Raw genomic sequence first — 27,633 nt, forward strand, 5'->3', positions numbered from 1 at the left:
GTGCTTACCTTTCACTTTTCACTGATAAAATCAACCTTCAGTTCAGAGCTACCTCACTGTTTTGCTTTTAAGTCATTGCTAGCAACATCCTAGAACAAATAAATGAGTATATTTGTTCGGAACAGCAAAGATTCCAACTTTAAAGGTTTGATTATATCCTATTTTACAGATGTAAGGTCAGTGACTAGGTACAGTTTTTGAGGAAAAAGGGTCTCGTTTCCCTATTTCAGGGTGTGGGTTTAAAAAATGGGGTTGATTTCAGTTCACTCAGTTTTGGTGTACCTCTGAAATTTGAAGCATCCTCCCTCACTTGGGTACCTGCTCTTGCCCACAGTGACTGGCGCCTGCAGCGCGATGACTGTAAGGCATCTCTCTCTTCAACCAGGAGTACAGATAACCAGAAGAGACAGGTACTGGCAATTTGGAGGGTTTTCATCCATCCATCCACTTGCAGAATGTGTATCTCATCATTATTTAGCCTCAGAGGGACTAAACTCAGTCTTCAAAACCCTAGAGGGGTGTCTCGAGCATCAAGATGTACATTAATTTCAGGTTAAAGGCCTTCCCTGAAGTCAAAGCACTGTGCTGACAGGAATACACCAATACAAAGCCCAGTCACAGACAAGAAACCACCAGGTCTCTGCGTTGTGAGCAGGGAAATGAAGATCCTGATCCCAATTCCCTGTGACCACTTTTTTCTGTAACACAAATGCAATACAAACTACACACATACTGCAGGGAACGAGCTTTGAAAGCCATGTTGTGATGAGTGGACCCTACTTGTTCTTCAGCAAGGGCACAGACATTAAACTATTATCAATAAAGGTGCTGCCACCAAAGTCCTCATTTGGGCTCATTTTCAGGAGCTTCCAGGGAACGTATGGAGACCCCAAGTGCCTACCTCCAATTCATCGGGGCTGCTGGCGAGGGACAGACCTCCACTGCCTGAGAACAGACATGTTAGCATCCCTGAGTGACCACAGGTGAGCGCTAAAGATACTGTAAGGCTGAGTAGGGAAGTGCTGATAAATGCCTAAGCAGGCACAGAGAGTTGGTGGTCCAAGCTGAAGGCTCAGGCAGGATTTAGGCTGACTGGATCACACCCCAGTTTCTCACAGATTAAGCTGCAGTATGGATGTGGGTGGCCTCATCCTTCCTAGGGGGAAGGGAACAGCCAAGTTCTCCATATTTCATGCTGCATAAGGAACGTGCGCCTTGGGAGTGACCCTGCAATATTAACCCACCACAGCCATGTTTGCCTCACAATAGCTCATTTGTGCTGCTGTGTGCTTACATCTCACAATGGGAATCTGAGGCGTGCGCGTGCGTGTGCATTGCATATTCTCATATTTAAATTACCAAAATGGTTGTCCTGGAATTAAAATAATAAATGTATATAAACATACATGCATACACACATATATAAGTAATTTTGTTTCAGTTTAAATTTACATTATCACAACTTAATAATTTAGAAATATTCCAGTGAGTCAGTAATTCCAACAGTCTTTGACACCATTCCCCTTCTCAATGTATAAATAGAGTCCCTGAGATTCCCAGCTGCCCTGCAGCTAAATAGTGCTGCTATCCTTGAAACAGATGTTTCTTGAGATTGAACTTACATAGAGAAAATAAATTAACATATGTACAAAGAAATTGTAGAAAAATCCTTAAAGGTCACTAATAGCCAAGCAAACTGAAAAAAACCCCACCAAAACCAAAAAGCCTTTAATTGAGCTGAAAACTTACGTAGCATCACTTAGCTAAAGGAAGAACAGGGATAGGGAGTTAAAAGAAATTGTCATAATAAAGCAGTAATTATTTAGCCATAGACTATGCACAGCATTCAAGCCACTGAGGTGTTCTAAGCCAGTACTGAGGTTTTTTTAAATAAAAATTTACATATTCAGAGTACATCTACTCAAATCAGGCATAGAATTTCCCTGCTTTAATTTTTCCTCCCTTATGGCACAGCATTAAGTTCCTTTTCTAACTGTTTTGATCTACTTTTGCAACTATCACTGTCTCACACTTCCTCACAATCAGCTCTAACTTCATCAGAATAAGACAATGAATTATGCAACACAAGATCAGGCTGTGCAATTTACACAGCTGCTACGTGCACAAAGCACAGAGGTATTCAAAACTACTGAATCTTAACTCATACGTGGTCCAGGCTGTGCACAATTAATTTGCACAACTTTAAAGACATCTCTCCTTACCTTTCATCTCCTTCTCTACAATGTACTTCAATTTTCAGCAATCTCAGTTAAAAGGAAGATTATCAGCATCAGAATAATACCTGGCTTTCTTTCCAAATGCACATACCTGAATTTGCACTAGCAGTAAGACTTTTAATCTGTTCTTATGAGACAAAAAAGTACTATAATCTGCATTCTGTTCTATAGGCATTAACATAATTAACAATAAAAAGTTCAATTATCTGTTACCTGGGCATAAAACATATGGTCTAATCATATATTTCACATATCAGACACTAAGAAATTTTGAAAGAATTATTTTAACTGCAGAATTTACAGTATTCTGACTATGGAGAACATACTGTTAGCATTGTAATTTAAATTGCCTGCAAATACAAATTGTACCAAGACTAGTAGTCAGTAGCAACTAGTATGACAGTATGAAAATAATTTTTATCAGCAATATATGCAAAAAGTTTTGGGCAGCACATTGTCTTCCAGTATTTCTGTTGGAAATATTAATATCATTTGCAGCACCTCTTAGAGGATTTTTTTTCTATAGAAACACTACCATATGGAGAAAAAAAAGCAAAACATAAACCAACTGTACAAAATAAATAAATAAATTAAAATACGTCATCTCCAACTCTGTTCTGTGCAGAAAGATGAATTTAACAATTAGATCACAAGAATACTCCACAGAATACTGCAGCAGTTTTAGCAGACACATCATCAGGACTATGGTCATACAAGTATACCTTACATAAAAATATTTGATTTGGCTACGGACTCAGTAACTTTGCTATCACCAGCGGTGAAACTCTGAAGGCCCACCGGTAACATCCACAGAAAAAGTCAACTGGTACTGAAGCAGAATTCTTACTACAATTACACTGCTTCTAAAAGAGATATTGGTGCCTTCAAAGTCTGCCCAGGTGTGTATTCCCAAACTGTAGTCAGTGCCATACAGAATAGTCTATGTCATCAATTACGAAAGAACTTTATTTTTTCCCCGAAGAAAAATAATGGAAGAACTCAATAGTCAGCTGAACGGTTATTCATATATGTTCATCTAATCACATCAGCAAACTACCAGGGCTCAATGATAATAGAGTTGTCCATTCTTGGGTACAGCCAGGACAGAAAAAAAATTTATGTTTTTAAGTGAGCTGTGGGGCACAGCAAATGGCAACAGGTGACCAAGTCCACAATCAGCTGGCAGGGAATAATACTAGAAATACAGTGTATGGCTACTGAACCCACCTCCCAGTCATACGAGAGGATGGGCATCTCCTGTTGCACCAGTTTACTATTACTGTTTGCACAGTAATTCAAACCTCTCAGTGCTTGACTGTTACCCAGCTCCATCAATAGCGTACCAGTTCCACAGATGAGGCTTAGCATGCCCAGCATATATTCTTCAAGTACTGCAGTGCACCGTACATAACTCTACAGCAGACAGCTGGGATCAGGTGCTCCAGAGCACAGATCAAAGAGCTCACTGAAAGTGGGATGTCAGTGACCAGGTCCCAGGACCAAACCTGCCACTCAGAAAGCCCAAGAGAGCAAGGGAGTATGGAGAACTTTCCATAACCACTTGTGACTTATGAGTGACACTGCTGGTGTTCCCTTTCCATTTTGGGGCACAGTCAACCAGGTTTAATGCTTTCAGCTAAGCCAAGCAGGTGGACTTTAAAGTAAGGTAGAAGCACTGACATAGTTAAGCTCTGTTATCATCTATGAGACAGGTAGCTGCTGAAAAGCAGTATGGCATGGCTTTCTGCTGCAACTGAACTAATTCTACTGGCTGGTGACACAGGAGTGTAGTTAAGCATGTAAATTTCATGTGGAATAAACAAAGGGAAATTATTTAAAGTTTGGCATAAACATGAAGCAGCATGGGCTCGCCAAGCTTATGCTGCTCTATCTAACACGGATGCAACAATGACTTGTTTGTTAGCTGGTTTGTCGTGCCAGAGTTAGAAGTGCAAGTGGATGCCCACACTGACACAGCACACTATTTGCATAAAAATGAGCCTGTGCTCATCAAAGTGGTGTGTGTGTCACACATCAATTCCAAACAAGATCTGGGGATCAATGGAAAACAGATTCACTGGACAAGAGCATCCAGCATTTGTGCTGCAGAACTGGCAAGAGAGTCCTCATCCTTTCAAACTCCACCAATCCGAAAACAAGCGCGGGGCAGTTCTCAAAGCAGAGATACTTTATCCATGGAGCTGCTGCCAATGACCTCCATTAATTTTATTTTCACAAATATTTACTTCATTTGAAAAATATTTGTGAAAAATTAAAATGAAATCTATCTACATACACACACGTGCACTTTCCTAACTCCTTAAAAGACTGACTCTTACCTCCTCTTCAGTGTACCTGAGAGTTCTTTCTCCCGGGAGAATATTCCTTGGAAAGCACAACATAATTCATCTGCATTTGTCAAATTTGTCAAGTTGTTTCTCTTTTTCATTATACTCATGTAAAAATATTTGCACTCACCATGGGGAAACAAAAGATCATCTTCCCTCACAGATTTCATTTCTGCAATATCACACTTCCTTGAGATATGGGATATAAAATAATATATTTCTGTGTGTATTTGCACATCTATGTAGAAAAGAGATCATAAATAACACCATACAATCTCAACACAAATTCTATGTTAAAGGGAATTGCAAATTCACAGAAAGATTTTTCTTTTTGAGAAGATCATGACAATTTAGCTCCTTTATCAGTATGACACAATACTTTTGGAGACTGTAAAGAAAAAATAAATAATTAAACTGAAATTTTGAGAGGGAATTTGGAGGACAGACTACATTTGCAAAATCGAAGTATGGTCCTCATATCCTGACAAACTACAGAAAGTTCAGGACAGAGCCCTGCAGAGAACTAGGTTACTTCCATAAAGACTTCCATTAACATTTCTGAACAGACCTAAAAAGCTTTTAGATGTAAATCCCACCTACCTTTAAAATTAAATATTCGTGTTAATATTTACCAAACCATTACAAACAGACGAAGCCCAAGGATTTGGAAAGGATTAAAATCATGATCTGGGAGCTATTACTCTATCTCCTCTTCCATAAAAGCACAGGCATGACAGCAACAGAAGGAAGCTGAGCACAAGGCTATTTCTTTTGAAATTTTAAGATCTTGCTGCACTGTTTTGTTGTTCAAATCAAGCATCATAAGAAAATAAAAATATTATTTTAAATGAAAGATGTTGTTAGTGGAAGTTGTATACGGTGTCAAACATCTAATGTCAACATCTTGGAATGACACTGCTGTCTGCTCCCTTATACTCTCCCAGCCCACTTCCCCACTGAGGCTCTTTAGAAATACATTTTCCTTCAAAGCCAAATTAATAAGGCCTTAAATGAAATACTTGTGTTCAAAAAAGCCTAGCTTGGATCTGAAACAGATCCTGCAGAAAAACTGAATAAACAGAAATATTTGCAACATCATTTTTCTACTTGTAGGAGTTTTGTTTTGTTTTTCCCAAAATAAGACGACATCTACTGCAAACTCTGTTTTGGATGCATACACTCCAGAGATTCACGTGCACCCCAAGTTAAGAACTTCCTATCAGCTGGAATTTGTTAGCTCCCCACAAACCCTGAGAGGTTCTGTGGAAGTTGAACTCTTCTCACTAATTGTACAGTGAATCTTAAAAAAATTGTTCCTCACTTTTCTAAGCAAAGATTAAGTTAGGGTAAGGATCTAGAAAGGTATCATACTCTTCTTAAGTGTTTACCCTTGCAGGGTATCCATCATGTTTCAGAGGAATTTTAGCAAAATCTCCTCAAAGTTTTTGTACTGTAAATACAAAAAAAGTTCCAGCAACTCACTTCTGTGGACTTGGCTTGGCCCACAAGAGCCCACCGGAGTTTCCACAGTAAGGTACATGCCATACAAAAGCTAGGTGTTATCTACATACTACACGATTCCAAAAAAAAATCCAATTTCAATGGTAACTTATAGGTGTTAAAAACATTAAACATACCAGCTTCTATGTGAAACAGATTGATAACTGACCATATTCACCTATTTTGCCAAATTAAACATATTTCTTCCGGCATCTATATTTACATATGTTCTGATGAGTTTTAGCCAACAAACACAAATTTAGAGAATCCACGTCTATCACATGTCATCTTACTTGTATTAAATCCGTAAGTCATATCATACCTGTATTAGAAATATACGCAATGTGCCAAAAATGCCTCCAAAATAAAGAAACTATGCACAGGAGATTACACAAGAACAGCCTATTATTCAAGAATCCTACACCATCCTGAGTCTATACCTCCATGTTTTCTGCTTGGAGTATTTTCTCTACAGCTTTATCACTGATGCAACCAGAAAGACTACTGTGAACAGTAATAATTCATGTAAGTAATAATATTGTTTCCTGCATTTTCAGTTGGTTAAAAGGAGGACTATCTTGAGGCAAAATACACTCTTGAATTATATATGGGCAGAAACAGGAGTACTGCAGTACAGTGCAAATTCTGAATCGCCTGAATGACTTTTTTGTTTATTTACATTGGAAATATTTTAGACAGACATGCTTTTAGAGGAGATTAAGGATGGAATTTACAGGGAAGTTTAAGGGAAGACAGTGCCTAAATTCTTTGAATTTTAATGGGGGAGTCATGCCTCTTAATTACAGAGCTATTTAAAAAAACCCAATTCTATTCTGTAAGGCAAAACTGATACAGAATATTCACATAGTTATCTAACCTCAGTAAACCACAATTTAAAGGACAATTTTCTGAACATTAACTTTTCACTGACTTTAGGTTTAATCTTATCATTTTTTTATTTGAAAAATTCAGAAGATATTTACATTCCAGATATCTTGCCAGCAACAAGAGGAATACATCCTGTTATGCATGTTTTGTATCAACATAGCAAAAGATGAGGGCAATCACTTGAAATCCTTTGATATCACTGCCAAATGAAATACTATGAAGACTAAGCATCACTACAAGCAAACAGAGGATGTCAACGGAGAATTTAAAAGTGTTTGACACCCAGTATAATAAAAATCAATGTAAGTCACTTAATTATTCTCCTATTTTGTCATGCTGCTTATTTGAAAGCCAGGGGGCTTTCTGAAAGAACAGCCTTTTCATAATTATTAAAATGTGATTCTCATAAAAAGTGTTAGCTAACAAGTTGGATTTTAAAAATAATTGTGTCGAATTTCTCTTCCCCATATTTATGTTCATTCTTTGAAATATATAGTACTGAAAACCAGGTATTAGCTTCACTTTGACAAACAGAATACACTGAAATATCTGAGGAAAATACAGGGGAAAAAAGTTTTAACTCTAAAATAAATTTAAATTTAAAGTTAGAGGGGTTTTTTTAGATTTTGATTCTCCAATTACAAGACATCACTCAAATAACGATTACATGCAAACAATACTTCCCTACAGTTCTAGAATCAGATCTTTTAAAAATTTAGTCATTGTTGGAAATAAGTTAAAAGGAGCAAGTTAAAAACCAGATCCTATGTTTTCAACTGCTGAGCAGTATATGAAGTGTGAAAAAATTCAATGAAAAGAAAAGACAAAATGCAATATCTTCAGAATCCTTTATCTCCTAAGTAAGAACTTCTGTAAGTAAGAATACCTCTTCTCCCCAGAAAAACAGATTCCTAGAGCTGGACAGTAAATTCCTTATGACAGGGGCCAGAGTACAAAAGAACTGACTTACACTCTCACCAAAAGGAATAAAAAGATTTAAAAAATGCTGCAATACCTATAGAAAAGATTGAATATTTGGGCTGTATAAACTGGAAAGTGAATGAAGTGCACCTTTGCAAAGGTAAGATGGGAGGTGCAATCACATTCCTAAGAGAATGCTAGCTGATTCTCACTGTGGAAAGGCAACATTAAAATACAAGGAAGTTACTTGTGTACAATATCAAAGATGACAATTATTTTAATGATATTGTTGATACAAAGCAAGAGCACACGTGTGATATATGTGTGATTTAGTCTATTATTAGATTTAGATCATACATGTGTGATTTAGTCTATTATTTAAATATCTTCTACACTAAATGTTACTATGGAAAAGTTAATTAGGTTTGTCTTAGCTCCCTATGATCCTTCCTCCTAGAACTACAATCAATTCTTTTTTCTGTACATCTCAAAATACCTAGCTTCACTGATGCAAAAGCCAAAGCACCCAAATCCTACATTAAAAATTCCATCCAACTAGGTAACAAAGCCCATCTTAAGGGTTGTCAAAATGTTTTTATTATTAGTGTTAGGAGTAAGAATCCAATCTTTCCATCAAATAAATGCAGTGTAGATGTGCCAAGAAAACTAGAATAAATACCTAGTTGACTGGAAATTTTCAAGTTGATAAGGCAACTTTGCTATATAGCACCATCAGAATTTGTTGGAAAAACTAGCTAGCATAAGGACTGAATACTTGTTGATGTGCTCCTTCAGATGTCCATACATTTTGATAGCCAAAATAATAATGTTTTAAAATGTTTTTCATATTAAACTGATGTCATAAGCTTTCTTAGTGCAGAAAAAAACCTGTCCATGTAAGTAATCTTGGGATACAATACTTATGAAGAATCTACATGGCCAAAAAAAAAGTATTAAAATTCACCCTGATCAGTGTAGATTTATCAAATTACATTGCCTAGCTCAAAAGATAGCATCTCATCAGTTAAGTTCCACACATGTACAGTGCATTTGATATCAAACTTAGCTGGAGGGTATACTGAAATATTACACTAATTTGTGCAGAGGAGCTGACATGACGTACAATGGCCTAAAGCTAGAAGTGAAACCCCATGGGGAATGACGAAACAGACTTTTAACAGATGACTGCTGTGTTAATAATAGCGATCTAGGACATTTTTCTGTCAGTTAAATTGCTTGCAAGGACACATGTAATTAATAACATATATTGACTTTCACTACTCTCAAGAAACCTTATACTTCGGGAAAAGAATAGTTGCTTTCTACACCGACAGTCTGCTCTTTTCTATTACCAAGCCTTACCTTAGAAAAGGTAATTTTATTTTAACAGTTCACAAATCCTAAATAACTAACATGCATCTGTTCAAACAAAGAGCAATTTCCATTAGTTTTCTTGCCTATTATATCTGAAATATTTGTTTCATCTTAACTTTCCAAATTTAAAAAATTGTATTTAAATCAAGCTAAACACCCTAGGCACACTATGGAAATTTTATGTGCTTTTGTTCTCGAAAACCATGTTCTACACATTCCAGCCTATTTGGAAAGTAGTAAGTTTCCAGCTTCCAGGAAGTAATCTTAATCTTAAACCCTCAAGAGCACAACAGTTCCAACTCCCTGCATCCCTTTGCCCCAAACCTTCTATTACACGACACCAACTGTTTATTAATAGAGCATGGGTAAGCAGAAAACATCCTAACATATCTCCCAAGCCACAGCTATTTAGCCTGATGTCTCCAGTGGTACTCAGAGGATCAGAGCTTAACTTACAAACTTAAGAACTATGTGATTTCAGAAGAGAAAAGGAAAATTTAGATGTTAGAAAAAATAATGATTTATAAAAACACATTTTTCTACACATTTCTTCTCTACACATGCTGATGTGCCATGACACCTCTATCTCCAATTGACACAGAACATAATTATACATACCACAGTTTGGTGGTTAACTTGAATCACTTCATCCCCAGCATGGATTTTCTTGCACCGATCTGCAGGTGACTGAATTTAAAATAAAAGAGATGATAAAGAATACAGCTCTTACTGGTCATCATCTCTCTTTCAGCAGTATGATTGCTAAGCTAGGTAAATCAGGTTAGATTGATAATTACATTCTACTGTGAATTAATTAAGGAAATATTTAATAAATCAATTCATTGTTGTTGGAGAAAAATGCTCTGTACTATTGCACCCAATACAATTGAGTATTAAAAAAGGTATGAATTTTTTTATTCAAGGGTAACCGGGTCTTAAGGATTTCCTTTTAATTTCATTCTGCCAAAAGAGTGCTTTAATCTGCCTGACATCTCTTAAGTCTGAAAACCCAATCTTTGGCTGAATTTTGAACCTATCAAGACTAACTGACAATTCCTCATGAACAAATTTCACAACATTGCCTTTTTATTCTACAATGTTTCAATATGTTGCAGAGAACTTCAGTATATTACTGCTCTTCAAAGAGTACATCAGGGGAGAGGATTAGGTTAGGTACCAGCTAGGAAGATCATGTAAGTTACATAGTAACTAAGTTTCTAGGTCATTATTGGGGTGAAAGAAATGGAACCAGCATCAAAATCCTACAAAGATCACACTTTCGAAAAGCAAAGTAGTTTTCTTCTTTGCTTTTGCCTCAAAAAAACACCCCAACAAAAAAAAATCCAAACAAAACGCAACAAAAATCCCCAACCCTCCCCCATAAAGTGACATCCCCCCAAAACTTTCCTTTCTTCTGCCTTCTATATTTGCAGTAACCAACTGTTTTCTGAGGGAAATACTCCTGTGCTTAGAATAAAACAAGTTCCTTCAGCTTTTCATAGAGTGACAACGTTTTGATTTTCCTCTCAATACTGTAGCTGCCAGCCTATGAAGGCACTTGATCAACTTAAAGGCAGAAATTTACAGAAAGGAATGAAATTAAATTCATTTTCAGGTGAGATAACAGGTTATCTACAGAATATGCTCCAGGCCTGAAATATGGACTGTTTGTAATAATCTATGTACCACATTCCCATTCAAAATATATGCTCCTTAGCTACGCTGTGACTTTCTAGTACAATTCCATGTAACTCATGGCCTAAGTTAAGGATGGTGTTTAAATGGAAGTTATCCAAGAGAAACATGAGGCTGAAAGAAGGGCCACTCATGACTCAGTCCTAGGAGACATTGCTCAGAACATCCTAAATCAAGCTGGGCTGGTAAAAGTGTAATTTTACTTACATAAAGAACAGCAGCCTTGACTTTTTGGAACTATTTCAGCATTAAAGGTGTTGGCAGAGTGACTTGAGGAAAAATTTTAACACTGGTAATTATGCTCTAATGATCTGTCTTCTGCTGCTACAACTCACACTTACTCATTCATACATACAACAGTCTTTATAATCCTCATATGTAATACTGCTATTTTAGCTCAGATATAGTTACACCTAAGACTTTAAAAATGTCAATGCAAGTGAATCTTGTGTCATTACCGTTGAACTCTACAGGACTGTATTATGATACAAACTTTCTCCTGTACCAACTTCAGCACTTGCAGCTTAAATCTTGACAAAACAGGTATTTTGCATAGCAGTTTGCCAAGCCAGTAAATATGGTCTGAGAATCTTCAAATTGGAAAAATCTGCTTTAAAAAAATTCATTGCAATTATGCCTCGAACATATTGCAAGGTGAGGTAAAAATCCTTTATACAGGAGTCTCAAGGCTGTGGTCTTATGAAGAGGTTGCAACTCTTGTTCCTTACCACTTTTTCCTCCCAAGTAAACAATACTGACCTTGAGGTAAAGAAACTATCTTTTATCATCACTATTTAAGGAAAACATAGGAGAATTGGTAAGCTCTTTCTTTTTTTAGATGTATATGCCAATCATTAAGCAAAACATCCATTCAAGAAGTCCTACTAGGAGGAACAAAGTGTGTCACATCACAGCTATATCTTCATTAGCTGGTAATTTGGTTCAACAGGGAGTTGAACAACAGAAGGAAGTAGCTATCGCTTAGGCTTACACACTGATACCATAAAAGGTATTCAGAATCTGTTAAGGATTTGTTCTTCAGAATAGATTTAGTTTTGTCCTGTAGGCTAAATGTTTTCTTTGTCCCATTCCCCCAGTATACCCACACTGTCTGAAAGACCAGTTTAGACCCCTGGAGCACAGCTGTTGCATGCCCAGAATGGAGATTTTGGTGCTATTTCTTCAGAAAGGCCTCTCTTCCCTGAGTCCTAAAGGTAACCCACAAACTCAACCAGTGAGTGGGTACAATGGGAGCACCCCCTTCAAAGTTACACTCCTGCTGGAGATGCACTGCATGCTATTACTTTAGAAAACACTCTTTTCTATTGGAAAAACAAATTACAAGATGGGCTTATTTGAAGAATACATTTGTTTTGTGAATTAAAAGAATCTCTCCAACATGGTCCAAAAGGGCTACTCAACAAGAAAGCTGTAATCTCTTGCTGGACCAATACACCCTTTAGATTTGTTACTTCCAAACAAAAGAAAGACGACGTGAACCAGAAAGCTCAGCTTGCTCTAATGCTACAGGACCGCCAGGGAGAAGCTCTTATGGGGCAGTGGCCTGTGAGGAACCCTGCTCTCTCACAGTTCAAGTTTCAGAGCTCAGCTGCTTTGAACTGCAGGGCTGGTGTGTTGGGAGAGATGACTCCTAATGCTGAACAGCAAGATCCAAACTCTAATGGGCTTTGTAGCTGGACATCAAACACCTCAAATGGCAAACAGAAAAAGCAGAACTGTGGTTACAAAAACTACTACATTACATTAACGCATCTAGCACTGCCATGCTACTGTGTTTCTTAAAAAGCCAAGTGCTTCTCCATGATCTGTCAGGAAAGTGTCAAACAAAAAGTTGTGCCAGTGTCTCACTTCGAGAAGCAGAATTGGAAAGAAAAAGGCCACAAAATTTTGTCCAAAGGGAAGAGAATTTGGATTCTTACTGTTTCCTAGAAGTTAAATTCTATCACAAATAGTAAATATGTCAACATCAATAGGTCAGATCACATCTGCACCGTCATGAGCTTGCTCTGGCCATGCTGCTTAGATGTTTCTTCTTTTTTTTGTTTTGTTTTGTTTTGTTAAAGGAAGCAGCTAGCAACTGTGTGTTTAAAAGTAGGAGACACCTTACTTTCTCTAAGGCATTAGTCATTTTCACAAACACTTTAACATACAACAGGTTTTTCCCTAGATAGCAGACTGCAGTTTCTTGGTCTGCTGTGAGCACCTCCAGGGTGTTAGAGTGAGTGAAAGAGTCAGTAATGAAAGCAGAAAAGTCATCACGACTGAAGCTTCCTGACATGGCTTTAAATTATATTCATGAATCACAAAAGATAGGAGTTTTGAGGGAATGCATTAAGATTTTATTTTTATCTTTGCCCTTGGGAAATTAAATCCAATATTAGTAAGTCATGGAGAGAAATGGTTCCTTTTTTAATCTGAGAGAAATTCAACTGTAAAAACCATCCTCTTTTCTTTCATGTTTTCTAGATTAAGCTCAACTATGGCTCTGTTGTTTTTGTTTAGTTTTGCTAACTTCGCTGATGATATCTGTAGGTCTGACTCCCTAGAATTTTGATTTCAAGATTGAAATTCCTTACGTTTTCCTTATTCTGAGACAGGTGGCATTCACAGAAGTTCTACAACAGATATTATCTATTGGGTATAACCCATGGATATCCTGCCCGCAGCAGAAGAAAAAAGAAAGAAAGGCTATCAGATTGCAGTTCCTATGAAGGGATGAAAATAAGATTCCTATTTTACTGAGATGTTAACAGAACTTCACTGCAGATCAGAGGCAGCAGCTGTAAATACCATGTAGGTAGTTTGCACTTTCCATAGCACGACACAGTAGCAAGATAAAACAAACATTTCTGACAGCTTCATTTTACGAAAACACCATCAAAATCTTTGAAAGGAGTTGTCTGAGCCATTATGGAACAGTCCAGTGTTGTTTAGTGGCTTGTTCCATGTTCATTGAAGATTATGGATAGAAGCTTTTCTGCCAAAAATGATAATTTTGCTCACTTCCTAACAGACAGCCAGTTCTCTAAATATGGTGTACAAGGAAAGGAGGTTGCATTTCAAAGGCAGTTGTAAAGTAGCCTATTATGTTTTGTTTGCTGTTTAATACCTTCAGTGAGAATTAGTACACCAGTAATAAGTGTTCCTTTCTATAAGCATTACTCAGAAGTTCATGCAGAAATATATGGTTATTTGTCAATGTGAAGGGATGTTCTCATATCCATGCATTTATTTATTACAGAAATAAAGCTTGATAGATGGAAAATATAAAAGCTGTTTGTCTAATACTGCAGCAAACTCCAGCATATCAGCTTATACATAATAAGGGCATTTATCTTTTATTCACAGAGCAAGGTAACTCCAAGACAGCTACTTCCTATATTGATCAACTGCAGCATTTTAGGTGTCTTGCAAGAACAAATCAAAACTGATTCCCCTGTTCCTCAACTGGAAACAACTCTTTCAATTCTGAAGTAAACAAGCACAAGCGTTTCTGCCGTCCAACATGCTATTGGTCCTCAACAGCCAACTAGCACACTTTCGCAAGCAAAATGTAGTCTATAGCAAAGGGAAAGCATAAACCACAGGTAAGGTCAAAAAGGCTTCCAGGCCTGAACATACAGTATTAACAATACTTACATTTTCTGTTGTTCCAGTAATTACATGGAGACCATCATATGTTGATTTAATGTACATACCCTAAGAAAAAGACATCATGGGAAAGAATTTTTAAAGTGTTTCATAAACCATTCACCATCCAAACATAACTTGCAATCTCTAAAAGAAAAGCCTTTTTTTTTTTTCTTTTCTTTTTTTTGAAGATTTGTGGACTTTTAACATATGCCATGAGGAATTCATCTCTGGATAGCAAAGTGCTTTCTGATACACTTCGAGAACAGCAGCCCCAATGTTAGCAATAGCAAACTAAAACTTTTACCACAGTCATCTCCATAAATACTCCCCAGTTTTTTTAATATACTCCTTCAACTACAAATAATACAACACCTGATTACAAAAAACCCCACCCAGAATTACAAATTGCCTTAGGATGATCAATACTTCCATTTTGCTTTGGAAGCTGCAGAAGACTAAAAGATCTGGAGTCGCTGGTAGGCAATGCTGCAAACATACCTCTCAAACTGATAACCAATGCTCTGAAGTGTGCTTGCAAAACGGCTCTAAGACTTTCTGATAGCCTCACTCACCTCAGTGAACAGGTCAGCTATAAAACTCAGTGGTGAAAACTTAAACATCGACTTTGTTAGCTATCCCACTTCTTTCAGAAATATATGGAAAAGGAGGGATAGCTTATGAACAGACTGAAGTTCCTGCATGGGTAGTCTGAGACAGTGTCTCAGACTTTTCATCAAGTCGTAATTCAAGCATTTTAACAGCATCTCTCACTAAGACAGTGAGAGAAGAAAAAAGGAGAGATAATTGGCATACACTGAGCATTCAACAACTTCTGAGGAATCTCCTTTCCCCCAAACGGTTCACACAAAGCAGGTAAAAATTGAGCACTTGAGTAAACATTATCTCCATAACCTACTTTTCCTCTTTTTCGTCAGAGTGCCACAAAGAAGTCTGTTCCTAGCTGAGGAACAGGGTGCACTCACTGGTCATTAAGTACGGTAAAGAGGCGAAGAAGACCTATCAGGTTGGACTAAACTAATTTGGGACCAGAACTCACACACATTTTGGTCATGGGGACAAGGAAGTACCTTCCCCACTTATCAAAGTGGATGATATCTCCTGTAAAAAACCAGGGACTTCACGAGTTTCTTAGAAGAGGGGGTTCAAAATTAAACTCCTGTTTTGCTCTGTACAATATGTAGCAGTAATGGCGTTAAATCCAGTTGTCATGTTGGGCTGTCACAGCTAGAAGACAGCAAAGCAAGAATCTGCTTGTTACTACACAGAAAGGAAGCCTCTAGTATCATTCTTCAACTTCCAGCTCCTCTATGAACCTTCAGAAATTTTTCCATTGATTGGCTCCATGAACGTAGCTTCCTGCTTAATTCAGTTATCTCAAATATAGAATGGCAATTTCTTATGCATTTATCCTCACAACACCCCTGTGAGGTAGGGAAACACTAATATACACACAGTTTACAGACAGGATAATAAGCCACACAAGAGGCTGAGATACATTGGTATCTGTTATTTGGTACTCATGCATACCTCAAACCAACAAAATCCAGGGCCTAAATCTCTCTCAGGATCTGGATCTAAGTGACCTTACCGTATACCCTGTGACATGGCAAGAGCTGAAATCACAGTGACAGGAACTGAGTCAGGTCCCCACACAGAGCAATTTCTGAAGAAACTCACGTCTTTGTTTTTATTGACAGGGAGTTACTGCTTTCAACTTATAACATCAGGATGAAAGTAGAGGATAAAGTCTCACATTTAACGGTTAGACAATGTTTAGTTTTGTGCAAAGCCTTATTCTGAAGGATAGTGAGGTCATCCAAGTATGCTATCATGGCGAAGTGCAATTCACATCTAACCTAGTCTTTTCTAGAAATTTAAAAGACTCTGAAGAAGCAAAAGAGGAGAAAGAATTTTTGCAGAATTTTCTTTAAAGGCTAAGATTAAGATTTTGCATGCATTGGGAAAGAGAGGGAAGAGGGAAGCTGAAAAAAAAAGATTCTTTTTATTCCAAATATGCAAAATTAATAAATGTTACACTAGTACTATGTCACATTAATTTTGCATGTTGTACTATGCCAACATAATTCTGTTTACAAAGCAGCTTTTAAATGTCGAGAGGTAACATTTTGCAACAGAAAGATGAGCTACCCTTTCACCCACGTTCCTCCACACCTTAAGTGAACAATATATGGGAAATGGTACAGAGAAGAGAATGGTTCTGGCTTATTGTTTGATCTGGAATGGAAATAAGAATACTATAGGCATTTACAAGTTTTCCCCTCTCTGCCTCCTTGTGGCTGCACAATATGAACAGTACTTTTAGGGATCAAGAATATAGGGGAGATGAGTGTGTGTGCTGTTCATTTGTACTGAAACAAATTGGCAGATACACATCTTAGATATCCAAAAATAATGCCACGGTCCCTATGAATTTACAAGAATCAATCAGGTCAAATTAAAGGAAAGATAATTCAGTTAATATGATTAAAATAATCGTAAAGTAACCACCCTAAGAATCAAGAACAAGTGTATGCCTAGATTAAAGATCAGGTAACTCATGCTTAATTACATCACAGATTGTCCTTCCTGATCCGAGTGGAAGTCTAATTTCAAACTGTACATTTTATCTTGGTGCAAAATATTATTCAGTTAAGAGTTAGAAAAGAGACCTTGTACCTTTTTTCTTTTTTTTCTTTCTTTTCTTTCTATTTTTTTGAAGAATGAAAACAGAATCTGAAATACTTTTAACATATTTTATGCCATGCTGGATGAAAAAGAAAAGAAGATACTACTTCCATTTTATCATACACATAACTGAATTTTTACTCTTTCACTGTGACATCATCTTAATGGAATCCCCCAAAGTTGCACGTGCCTCTTTAACCCCAAAAGTTCTCAGAGTTCTGTTCATAAGTTTTTCCCAGCTCCTCTGATATTTCAAGCCAAATAACTCAGAAGAAATATTAGGAACAGTACTACACTGGATTCCTGGAAAATACTTTCTAGCTAGGCAGCCAGCAGTGCACCTTTAACCAGCTGCCACATTCTCCTGTATCTACGACTCGTATTTTATGAATGCTTTTTCACATGGCAGGCTCATTTTTGTGTTTGCTTCGGCAGGCGAAGAGGAACTCAGAACAGTCTCATGTTCTGGTGGATTCACCTTTGCGTTTCTGAATCTAGCAAGCTAGGTGAAAAGCTGCTACTTGAAATTATACTATAGCATCTGAACTAACTAGGATTAAAATGATACTATGAACAGGAAAAATTGAAATTCAGGCTTAAATCTTGCCACAGTTCTCTGATATTCTGTTCTATATTAAAAAAAAAAAAAGGAAAAGATTGTCGAAGAAAAACTTCCAAGGAAAAGTGGTAGCTATAACCTGGTTACCCGCTTTTTGTCTAACAAAAGGTATACAGAATTGTGCCTCTTTACTAAATATGCTTACTGTTTTCAGTCAAGCAGTAATATCTTTAAGTCTATTTTCTGGCAAAAGATACTCTACCTAAGCTAGTCAGTTTTGTCTCTTTCTAGAACATCAATAGTGTAAAACCACACAAAATTCAGTTCTGCTTAATGACACACATAAACCAACTTGCAAGTCCTCCAAAAAAAAAAAGGAAAAAAAAAGAAAAAAAAGGAAGGAAAAAAAAAAGGAGTGATTACTCATGGGACCATGCTGGTGATTGCAAAGCTGACCACATTAATCCATTTCAGAGCCTTTTAAGAAGAATTTTCTACTCTGACAACTCCCTTTTCACCCTTACTTCACAGCCATTGCAGGCTGTATCTCAGCAACACTCACTGGAGAACACAGTCACACACCCGGGCAACAGACCAGGGATAGAGGAAAGAAAAAAAAACCCCGCAATACCAAAACCCACACACCCATAACATTGCTTTACCCAGTACACCAGAGTTTCCCCACATCACACCCTAACAACATTTTCTGCTTGTCAGGTTATTTAGTCTGTTTTTCTGATAGATGTTAACTAGTTTTAATATCTATAAGACATCGTAAACCCTGTAACACAATTACCTTCTCCTTCTGCATTAAGGTATTAGTCTGACAATTTACATTTACCTCTGACTGATACTTACGTTTCCAAAAAAAGGTCAAACACAGTGAAGGAACTATTTGTGCTGATTAAAACATCCTGATAGTGCTCCAATGTGTTTTAAGTTGTAAAAACTCCAACTATTATCTCAATTACATTTTGTAATTATCATATGACTTTAGGGAAATATGATTGGTTTCCAAACTTTTTATTTCCTTCTCTTCCCTTTTCCTTTTTCTCTCCCTCATCTACTTTAGCTTCTCAGATATTAAATTTGAGACAGGTTAGATATTCTGTTTATGCTAGGTGACAAAAAAAATCTTCACAGTTAGTAGCCATCCTTGCCCTTTTCCTTCTGCTTGAAGTCTTTCCATCTTTATAGAAGATTTTATTCAGTGATCAGTAGAGTCAGCACAGAACTATCATGTGGGTCAAAAATCTAGAATAAAGTTGATAATGATCCATTTTTCCATCTCCATTGTTGCACAAATCATGGTAGAAGGTCCAGAAGTTATCAAGCTTCACATTCATCCATGTGCTCCCTCCTGATGTGCAGAGGATATTCACAGCTCCAAGCTTCACCATCAATTTTTAAACTGACACACTTAGCACTCAAGAGCGTGGTACCAACATGCATTTGCTGTATCTTAATTGAAAGACTTCGTTTAAAAAACAGAAAAACAAAAAGCCCAACAATCCAAAAGCAAAGCTTTCATACAGAGCACCAAGAGCAACCTGACAAAGATGCTCTTTTAGTAAGCCTAGCACTGTAACAAACTGAAAGGTATGATATTTACCCTCCCGGCGCAAATATATCATCCTTAGTTCCTGCTCTGGAGAGCTCACAATCTAGAGGAGACAGCACAATACAGAGGCAACAGAATAGCGGCATACAGGCAAGTGGAGAAAAAAAAAAAAGACCATATCAAAATAGCACTGTATCCTTCTAAGGCTTGTATACTGCACAGTTGGTATTTTCCGTTTTTAAAAAATACATATAATAATTTTTATGACAATGACATGGTAGTCCTCAGTCAGCATGAAGACCTTGTTCAGCTGGTTCACAAATATATATTAAAAGAAAAAACCCTGCCTTGAGAGCTGCCAGCATAAACAGACAAGACAGACAGAGGGTATAAAACAGAGGCACAGAGGGGGAAGAGATTCTCTATCTGATCAGCTACCCAGCAGGAACAGACCCATGAAACAGCCTTATTTACAAAAATACTGCGCAACATTTTTCAGTCACTGGGGGTTAACACCACCCTACAGAAAGACTTAAATGAGGAGAAAAATAACAGTCACAAGACAGAAAGGAAAACAAAGAAGAGCTCAGATAAAAATGGACAGAACTCCAAAAAAAGGTGTCTGACAGAAAGGGGAAAAACATTTCATTACAGCAGAAGATAGGATTTTGAAAAGTTGACTGCAGTGAGCTGGTGAAGAGATAAAATTATAGGAGAAAGAGAGGGAGGAGAGAATCCATGAAAAGCTGAAATCCTAGAGGATTAGTTTGAAATGGATTCAGAGATAAAAAAGAAAACTAGTAGAGGAAGGGAAAACAAATAGCAGACTAACACAAAGAATGGGGCAATATTTACTCATCCAAATGTTTGGGATTTTTCTCATATTTTGGTTGTCATTTGCTGAAAGAATGAATGTAGTGTGTAATTGCTCTAAATACCTTGGCATATCAAATTTGTCAAAACACCAAACCAAATCCCAACACCCAACAAGAACCAACCCACAAACCAAAATACTCTCCAAAACTAGACGATCCAAACAACTTCAAAAACTTGCTGTGAAGAGCACAGCAGTAGTCCTTCTCATTCAAGAAAATGGAGTGAGAATAAACTTGGTCAGAAGTTGCAAAAGCTATTTCATTAGGCAAAATATGGTTAACTGTATTCTGATCACCTTCTACTACCTCTAAAGATTGTGGGAAGAGATATTATTAGCGATATAAACTTGTGAAGCTGTAATTGTTACCAGTGCTGTTTTTTTCCACACAGTGGGTGTTGGATACTTGAGTAAACAAAAGATCAATGGTCAACAGCAAACATGGGATGGCTGCACTGAGCTTTTACAAGCATCTGATTAACCATGCAGAGTTCTGGCAATAAAATTCAATAAGCTACTTCTCAGCAGTGCTGTAGAGCCTTTGAATAACTTATAAAATAGCTTTCTATCACAGAGATACTATGAAGCATGTTCCAGAATTTGACAGGTTTTGTGCATAAGCCCACGCAAACTTCTTGGTTGAGTTGATCTTAGTAATTTAAATCCCTTCAGACTTCAAGATCCTAGAACAATTTGAACCATTTTTCAAAAGCCGGTATAAATGGCAAGAACTTCTCGCTCATTTCTTCCTGCTCTCTAAACTCTTTGCATACATAGGTCAGCCTTACAAAATACTTCCCTGTTGGCCCAGCTGCATGAAAAAACGAACTAGCATGAGAAATCAAACTATTTTCAGACTTTAAAATAAAAAAGGCTAAAATGTCCTATTACTTTCCAAATATGCAACTTATTTTAAAAAAAAAATCACTTTCTCATCCTGGATGATGGGTTTGATTAACTGCGTACTTCTTACCAGCCCTTCACTTGGCTTGATGTTTGTAAGCTGGATCACTTCGAGGTGAGCAGACTGGGAAACCAGTGGATCAGAAGAGAGCGAGATAATGTGATCACAGACGCCAGAGAGAGTTTTACACTAGGAAGAAAAAAAGAAAAGGTCACCATAAGCATACCATTGCTATCTGTTTGCATATCAACCTACAATTTAAAGTACTGCATTTTTAAAGTACATATTAATCCACATTGTTGAATAGACAAGGCAGAGGGAATGAAGGAGGAGGGGGAAAGGCCCCAGTCAGCAGCGCAGTACAAAATCTGCTTTTTGCGATGACCCCGAACTGACACAGTGTCAGACTAGGGAAGAACAAGAGGCAAACGCTTTTGGATCTGAGTAGAGAGAAGAAGGAACTGCACGAGCTGCTCCCATGCACTCTCAGGGTTAGGAGCCCTGCCTCCGTGCTGTGCTCAGGCACGCAGGCAGCGCAGGGTGAGCTCCAACCCCCCTCTCTGCCCACATCTTTTGCAAGACATTAGCTGCTCCCAAACTCCACTAATTTCAGTTGAACGTGCAGATGTTCAGCACAGATGAAAATCAGGCTCTTAATGATGACAGGTAACTCCCATTAACTCTGAAGTTTATTCTATACTAATAAAACGTGCTAATTGACTTTGGACTGAGTTTCTTATGTTCTACTGCTGCCAAGTATGATTTACTATTGCAGGCATGAAGATTACAATAAATAACCATTTCACGATGGGATCATTCTTAAACCTGTTATCCTTGGCAGCCTCTTTGCAGCAAGATAGAAATAAAAAAGTTTCTAAAAAGGCTGGGACTGTCAAACGAGTGTACCTCCTCATCTCTCGTTCCCTGAACTCCTTCATCTCAGAGGCAGGGAAGTTGTGATTTTTTCCTATCATTCTCTCATATTTCGGTAAGCAAGTGATTTTTGAGAGTTTTAGTGTTTTCCATGAGTCCCCTTTCAGCATCAACTGATTTCTTGGTTCGGGTTTCCAAATGCATGTTTTGTCAGCGAATTCAGGGATTAGGATATTCTTCTGGTCCCACAACTGTGGCTACCTCCAAAATCAATTAAGAACCAGCTTAAATGCTTTCAAATTCAAAAGATTAAAGCTAATCAGTCTCCTCAAATGACTGAAACACAACTGCACACAACTGCTGCACCAACCACTCTTCCAAGATTGCAAATGTATTGGGTTTGCGTGGCAAGGTTTTGGTAGTGGGGGGAGCTACAAGAGTGGCTTCTGTGAGAAGTTGCTAGAAGCTGCCCCTGTGTCTGATAGAGCCAATGCCAGCCGGCTCCAAGACGGGCCCGCCGCTGGCCAAGGCCAAGCCAATCAGTGCTTCTGTGATAACATATTTAAGAAGGGAAAAAAAAAAACAGTTAGAGAGAGCTTTTGCAGCAGGAGAGAGGAGTGAGAAGATGTAAGAAACTCTGCAGACACCAAGGTCAGTGAAGATGGAGGGGCAGGAGGTGCTCCAGGCGCCAGAGCAGAGATTCCCCTGCAGCCCATGGTGAAGACCATGGTGAAGCAGGCTGTCCCCCTGCAGCCCATGGAGGAAGGATGAGGGGGTGTAGAGATTCCACCTGCAGCCCATGGAGGACCCCACACCAGAGCAGGTGGTGGCACCTGAAGGAGGCTGTGGCCCTGTGGGAAGCCCGCACTGGAGCAAGCTCCTGGCTGGACCTGTGGACCCGTGAAGAGGGGAGCCCACACCAGAGCAAGTTTGCTGGCAGGTCTTGTGACCCCATGGGGGACCCACACTGGAGCAGTTTGCTCCTGAAGGTCTGCACCCCGTGGGAGAGACCCACGTTGGAGCAGCTCATGAAGAACTGTAGCCCATGGGAAGGACTCGTGAAGGACTGTCTCCTGTGAGAGGGACTCCATGCTGGAGCAGGGGAACGATGAGAGGAGTCCTCCCCCTGAGGATGAAGAAGCGGCAGAAACACCGTGTGATGAACTGACCGTAACCCCCATTCCCCGTCCCCCTGTGCCACTGAGGGGGGAGGAGGTTGAAGCCGGGAGTGAAGTTGAGCCCGGGAAGATGGGAGGGGTGGGGGGAGGTGTTTTAAGATTTGATTTTATTTCTCATTCCTCCACTCTGTTTTGCTTAGTAATAAATTAGATGAATTTTCTCTCTAAGTTCAGTCTGTTTTGCTCATGATGATAATTAGTGAGTGATCTCTCCCTGTCCTTATCTTGACCCACAAGCCTTTTATTATACTTTTTCTCCCCTGTCTAGTTAAGGAGGGGGAGTGATAGAGCAGCTCTGGTGGGCACCTGGCCTCCAGCTAGGGTCAACCCATCACAGGTGGCTTCTGTGAGAAGTTACTAGAAGCCTCTCCCATGTCCAACAGAGCCAATGCCACCCGGCTCCAAGACGGACCCACCACTGGCCAAAGCCGAGCCCATCAGCGATGGTGGTAGCGCCTCCAGGGTAACTTAAGGGTAAGGGGGAAAAAAACCTGCACCACAGCAGGAGCAATTGCAGCCAGAGAGAGAAGTGAGAATATGTGGGAGGAACAACTCTGCAGACACCAAGGTCAGTGAAGAAGGAGGGGGAGGAGGTGCTCCAGGCGCCAGAGCAGAGATCCCCCTGCAGCCCGTGGTGAAGACCATGGTGAAGCAGGCTGTCCCCCTGCAGCCCATGGAGGAAGGATGAGGGGGTGTAGAGATTCCACCTGCAGCCCATGGAGGACCCCATGCCGGAGCAGGTGGAGGCACCTGAAGGAGGCTGTGGCCCGTGGGAAGCCCACGCTGGAGCAAGCTCCTGGCAGGACCTGTGGCCCCATGGAGAGAGGAGCCCACGCCAGAGCAGGTTTGCTGGCAGGACTTGTGACCCCGTGGGGGACTGAAGGACTGCACCCTGAGGAAGGGACCCATGCTGAGGCAGTTCATGAAGAACTGCAGCCTGTGGGAAGGACACACATTGCAAAAGTTCGTGGAGGACTGTCTGCTCCACGTTGGAGCAGGGGCAGAGTGTGAGGAGTCCTCCCCTGAGGGGGAAGGAGCGGCAGAGACAACGTGTGATGAACTGACCGTAACCCCCATTCCCCGTCCCCCTGCGCTGCTGCGGGGAGGAGGGACAGAAATCGGGAGTGAAGTTAAATGCAGGAACAAGGGAGGGGTGGGGGGAAGGTGTTTTAAGATTTAGGTTTTATTTCTCATTATCCTACTCTGATTTGATTGGTAGTAAATTAAATTAATTTTCCCCAAGTCGAGTCTGTTTTGGCAGTGATGGTGATTGGTGAGTGATCTCTTCCTGCCCTTACCAGGAGCCTTTAGTTATATTCTCTCTCCCCTGCCCAGCTGAGGAGGGCAGTGACAGAGCGGCTTTGGGGGCACCTGGCCTCCAGCCTGGGTCAGCCCACCACAGCAATGCATACTTCTTAAAATAAAAAATATCTACAAAAATGCTATGAAAAAAGAATATAAAACTGGATACAACCTCCTTGCCAAAACATCATTATAATTCCAAATGCCAAACTACAAATACCTTATGTAAAAAGGAAAGCAAAAAAATTTAAGTGATAAAAGCAACAAAAAAATCCAGTGACAATCAAATCTTAATCCTGTTACAGACTATTACATTGGGATTTTCTTCTCTTTAAATTATTTACAAACAGTTGGAAGTTTAGGTTAGCATATAGATGGCTTATTTCATTGAACAATAATGTTTCAGAATGAATAAACAAATCAGAATCAAATGGAAAACTAAATTTATATTACTAACACAGCCTTCTTCCAGAGATAATATTACTTTCAAACATAGACACACACACACAACTACCCCTTCTGCTTTATCTGTATTTCCTGATGCAGAATCAGTTCATTAAAATGAAAATACAGATATGAATACATTTCATGTATTTCATATAATGATGCAGAATCATAACTGGAAAAAGGAAGTCAAGAAATATTTAAAATGGGGTTAAAAATGCTTTGTGCTTTACTTGAGTTAGGAAGAAATGAAAAAGTGATAAAGTGAACTTTATTGAAAAATTGGGTTTTTATGGCTTTTTGGATACATGAAAACTCCTTTGAGCTGACATTTTAAAAAGGTAAAAAATATGAAATTCCATAATGAAAATGAAAGCTTAGATTTCCTGTTTGTTAGAGCTTTTTTAATACAATGCTGGCATGTTATTTGTATTTTCATCTCTCTTGTAGAAAACTTTTCTATTAGAAACTTACAGAAACCTCAGGTCTCCACAAGCAAAGTGAAGACACCTAAATTATAAATCGTTCTCTGATGATGAAAACTGAATATTTCATAGATCTTTAGACATGTATTCACTCATTTAGTCTTCTTATTAATCTTTTCTAAAATTACTAAATATATGGGGTCCTGAGCAGCTTCAGAGAAACTTCTATTTACAATGAATTAATGTATGATTTTTTTTTCCTCCTATTCCCAATCGTTGCATTGCAGTGAGATGCCAAAACACACAGAAAAGGAGTGTTCCTATCACCTAACACAAGGTATGCCATTTCAAATTCACAGACGTGGCTCCTCATTCAAAAAAAAAGTCCTCGGCTGTCTTGACAGATGATGACGAAAGGAGTGAGGCACGTCCAGGAAGAGGCCTGGAACAGAAGCCTAAGCTGAGATGTATTAAATAGCTCCCTGAAGCAGCTGCTCTCCCTCTGCCTCTCCGTCAGAGGGGTACAGACAGTCTATACAGTAAGCCTGTGGAGATCAGCATCCCAATATGGTTATATTGGTTGCAATCCTAAAACAAGGTGATATGAATAATCTCCAAGAGGAGCTCTGGGAATATTGGATGCCAAAATCACCCAGTTACTACGATAAAAAAAATCTGCCATATGCTTCTATGCATTTCTAAAAGATTATTGTCTTTTGGGTCTTGCAGCTTTCTTTCCATCTTAGATATTCATACCGCCGTCCAACAGCATGATATCGTGCCCATTCTAGGCACAATAAATGAGCCACAGCAAAGTCTCTAGAGAAGACCCTAAGATTAGAGGATGCTCTTTCAGATTAAGGCTTCAAATTCTATGACCTTTCCAAAATGTAAACACTCATTCAACATGGGGGGGGTGCGTTGTGCACGTGTGTCTGTGGAGCATGGGAAGAGAAGGAAGAGGGAAATTCAGCCCCAGGAACATACTGGAGCTTGGATGGTTTTGGGACATATTCATAGTGTACAGCCATGTCAGTTTACAACAGAGTTTAACCAGTGCCTCTGAACATAGTTACTATCCAGTTCCCATGCAGATTACTGCTGTGGCTTCATTGGCCAAGGCTTTTTCATATACTGATCAGCATAAACCAGCATACAGACAAAACAGCCTTTTCATCAGCAGTATGCTTCCTCCCCATCAGGCCTCTTTATGGAAAAAGACTTTGGACCTATACAGTGGATCAGGACCTTCCCTGGCAAAGATGCTGCCACATGACACAGGAACGATGCTAATTTAGTGGAGGCCACATGCTAGTGTGTGTAGAAAGCTCCCAAGTAAACTGCCTTTGGCTTCTCTGTGCTCCTCTTCCGAAACACTTCACAGTGTGCCTCACCAGGTTAATCTCATATTCATTCAAGCAACCTCCCTGCCTAAATCTGAAGTTATGTTCAATGCTACTTTACTTCTAGCTTGACTAAATTTTCCCTAAGGTCCCCAGGCTTCACTGGAGCTTTCACCTTGGCAGATGCAAAGCCAGTTTGACATTATGTAGGTGTGAGAATTACCGAGGGGGCTATTATTATATTTTTATTATTACTATTTATTAATTAAAAGTTTAAAAATTATTATTTTATTTGATGGAAAGTAATGAACTGACATAATATTTTGCATATAGGCTACTCAATTTGAGTGGAAGAAAAGCATACAAACTGTGCACTTTCGTGACTCATTTTGTTCCAAACAATTTATGAATGCATTCTTTTTCAGCATAACTACCCAGCACAAGCTGCATCACAGACGTGTATTTTAGTTTCACTAAAATCGGATGACAGTACAATTCACCTTTTCTCTCAAATGGTAGTGACCTGTTGTTTCTTTGTAAAACTACATTTCTGTTTATGAAAACATTCCTAACGGGATCAGGATCCTTTGTCTTTTGTAACTGTTGATTCCCTGCTGCAATGCAGTACTAGCTACAGTAAGACACACAGGAGAATGAGCATCCAATTGCTCCTACAAAAATCAGCAGGCATTAAAAATGCCTGGCCTTTCTCAAGCTGCACTCAGCTTCCAGAGTGCAAGGCATCTGAACAAAAGAAAAGGATTTGGCCAGGCCAAAAAAAAAGGCAAGCTACAAAAAAATAACTGACAGAAATCAACAGATGATTACGTTTTCTCCTTTTGTCACA

At 38.8% G+C, this 27,633-nt stretch overlaps 1 protein-coding gene across 7 annotated transcripts in view; it reads right to left on the minus strand.

Annotated features, from left to right (window-relative positions):
• Positions 1–27,633, minus strand: part of CNKSR2 (connector enhancer of kinase suppressor of Ras 2) — a 232,555-nt gene that overhangs the window by 115,018 nt on the left and 89,904 nt on the right. For 5 of the 7 annotated variants that reach the window (XM_054820983.1, XM_054820942.1, XM_054820920.1 and 2 more), the window contains exons 6-8: positions 21,291–21,410; positions 14,624–14,683; positions 9,887–9,955 (exon numbers count right to left, since the gene is read on the minus strand). In XM_054820983.1, the coding sequence (XP_054676958.1) occupies positions 9,887–9,955; positions 14,624–14,683; positions 21,291–21,410 (249 nt within the window). The remainder of the gene's footprint in view (positions 1–9,886; positions 9,956–14,623; positions 14,684–21,290; positions 21,411–27,633) is intronic. The other 2 variants (XM_054820964.1, XM_054820953.1) reach the window with 1 other exon arrangement.

Source organism: Grus americana, chromosome 1 (assembly GCF_028858705.1).
Source record: "Grus americana isolate bGruAme1 chromosome 1, bGruAme1.mat, whole genome shotgun sequence".
Taxonomy (NCBI): Eukaryota; Metazoa; Chordata; class Aves; order Gruiformes; family Gruidae; genus Grus; species Grus americana.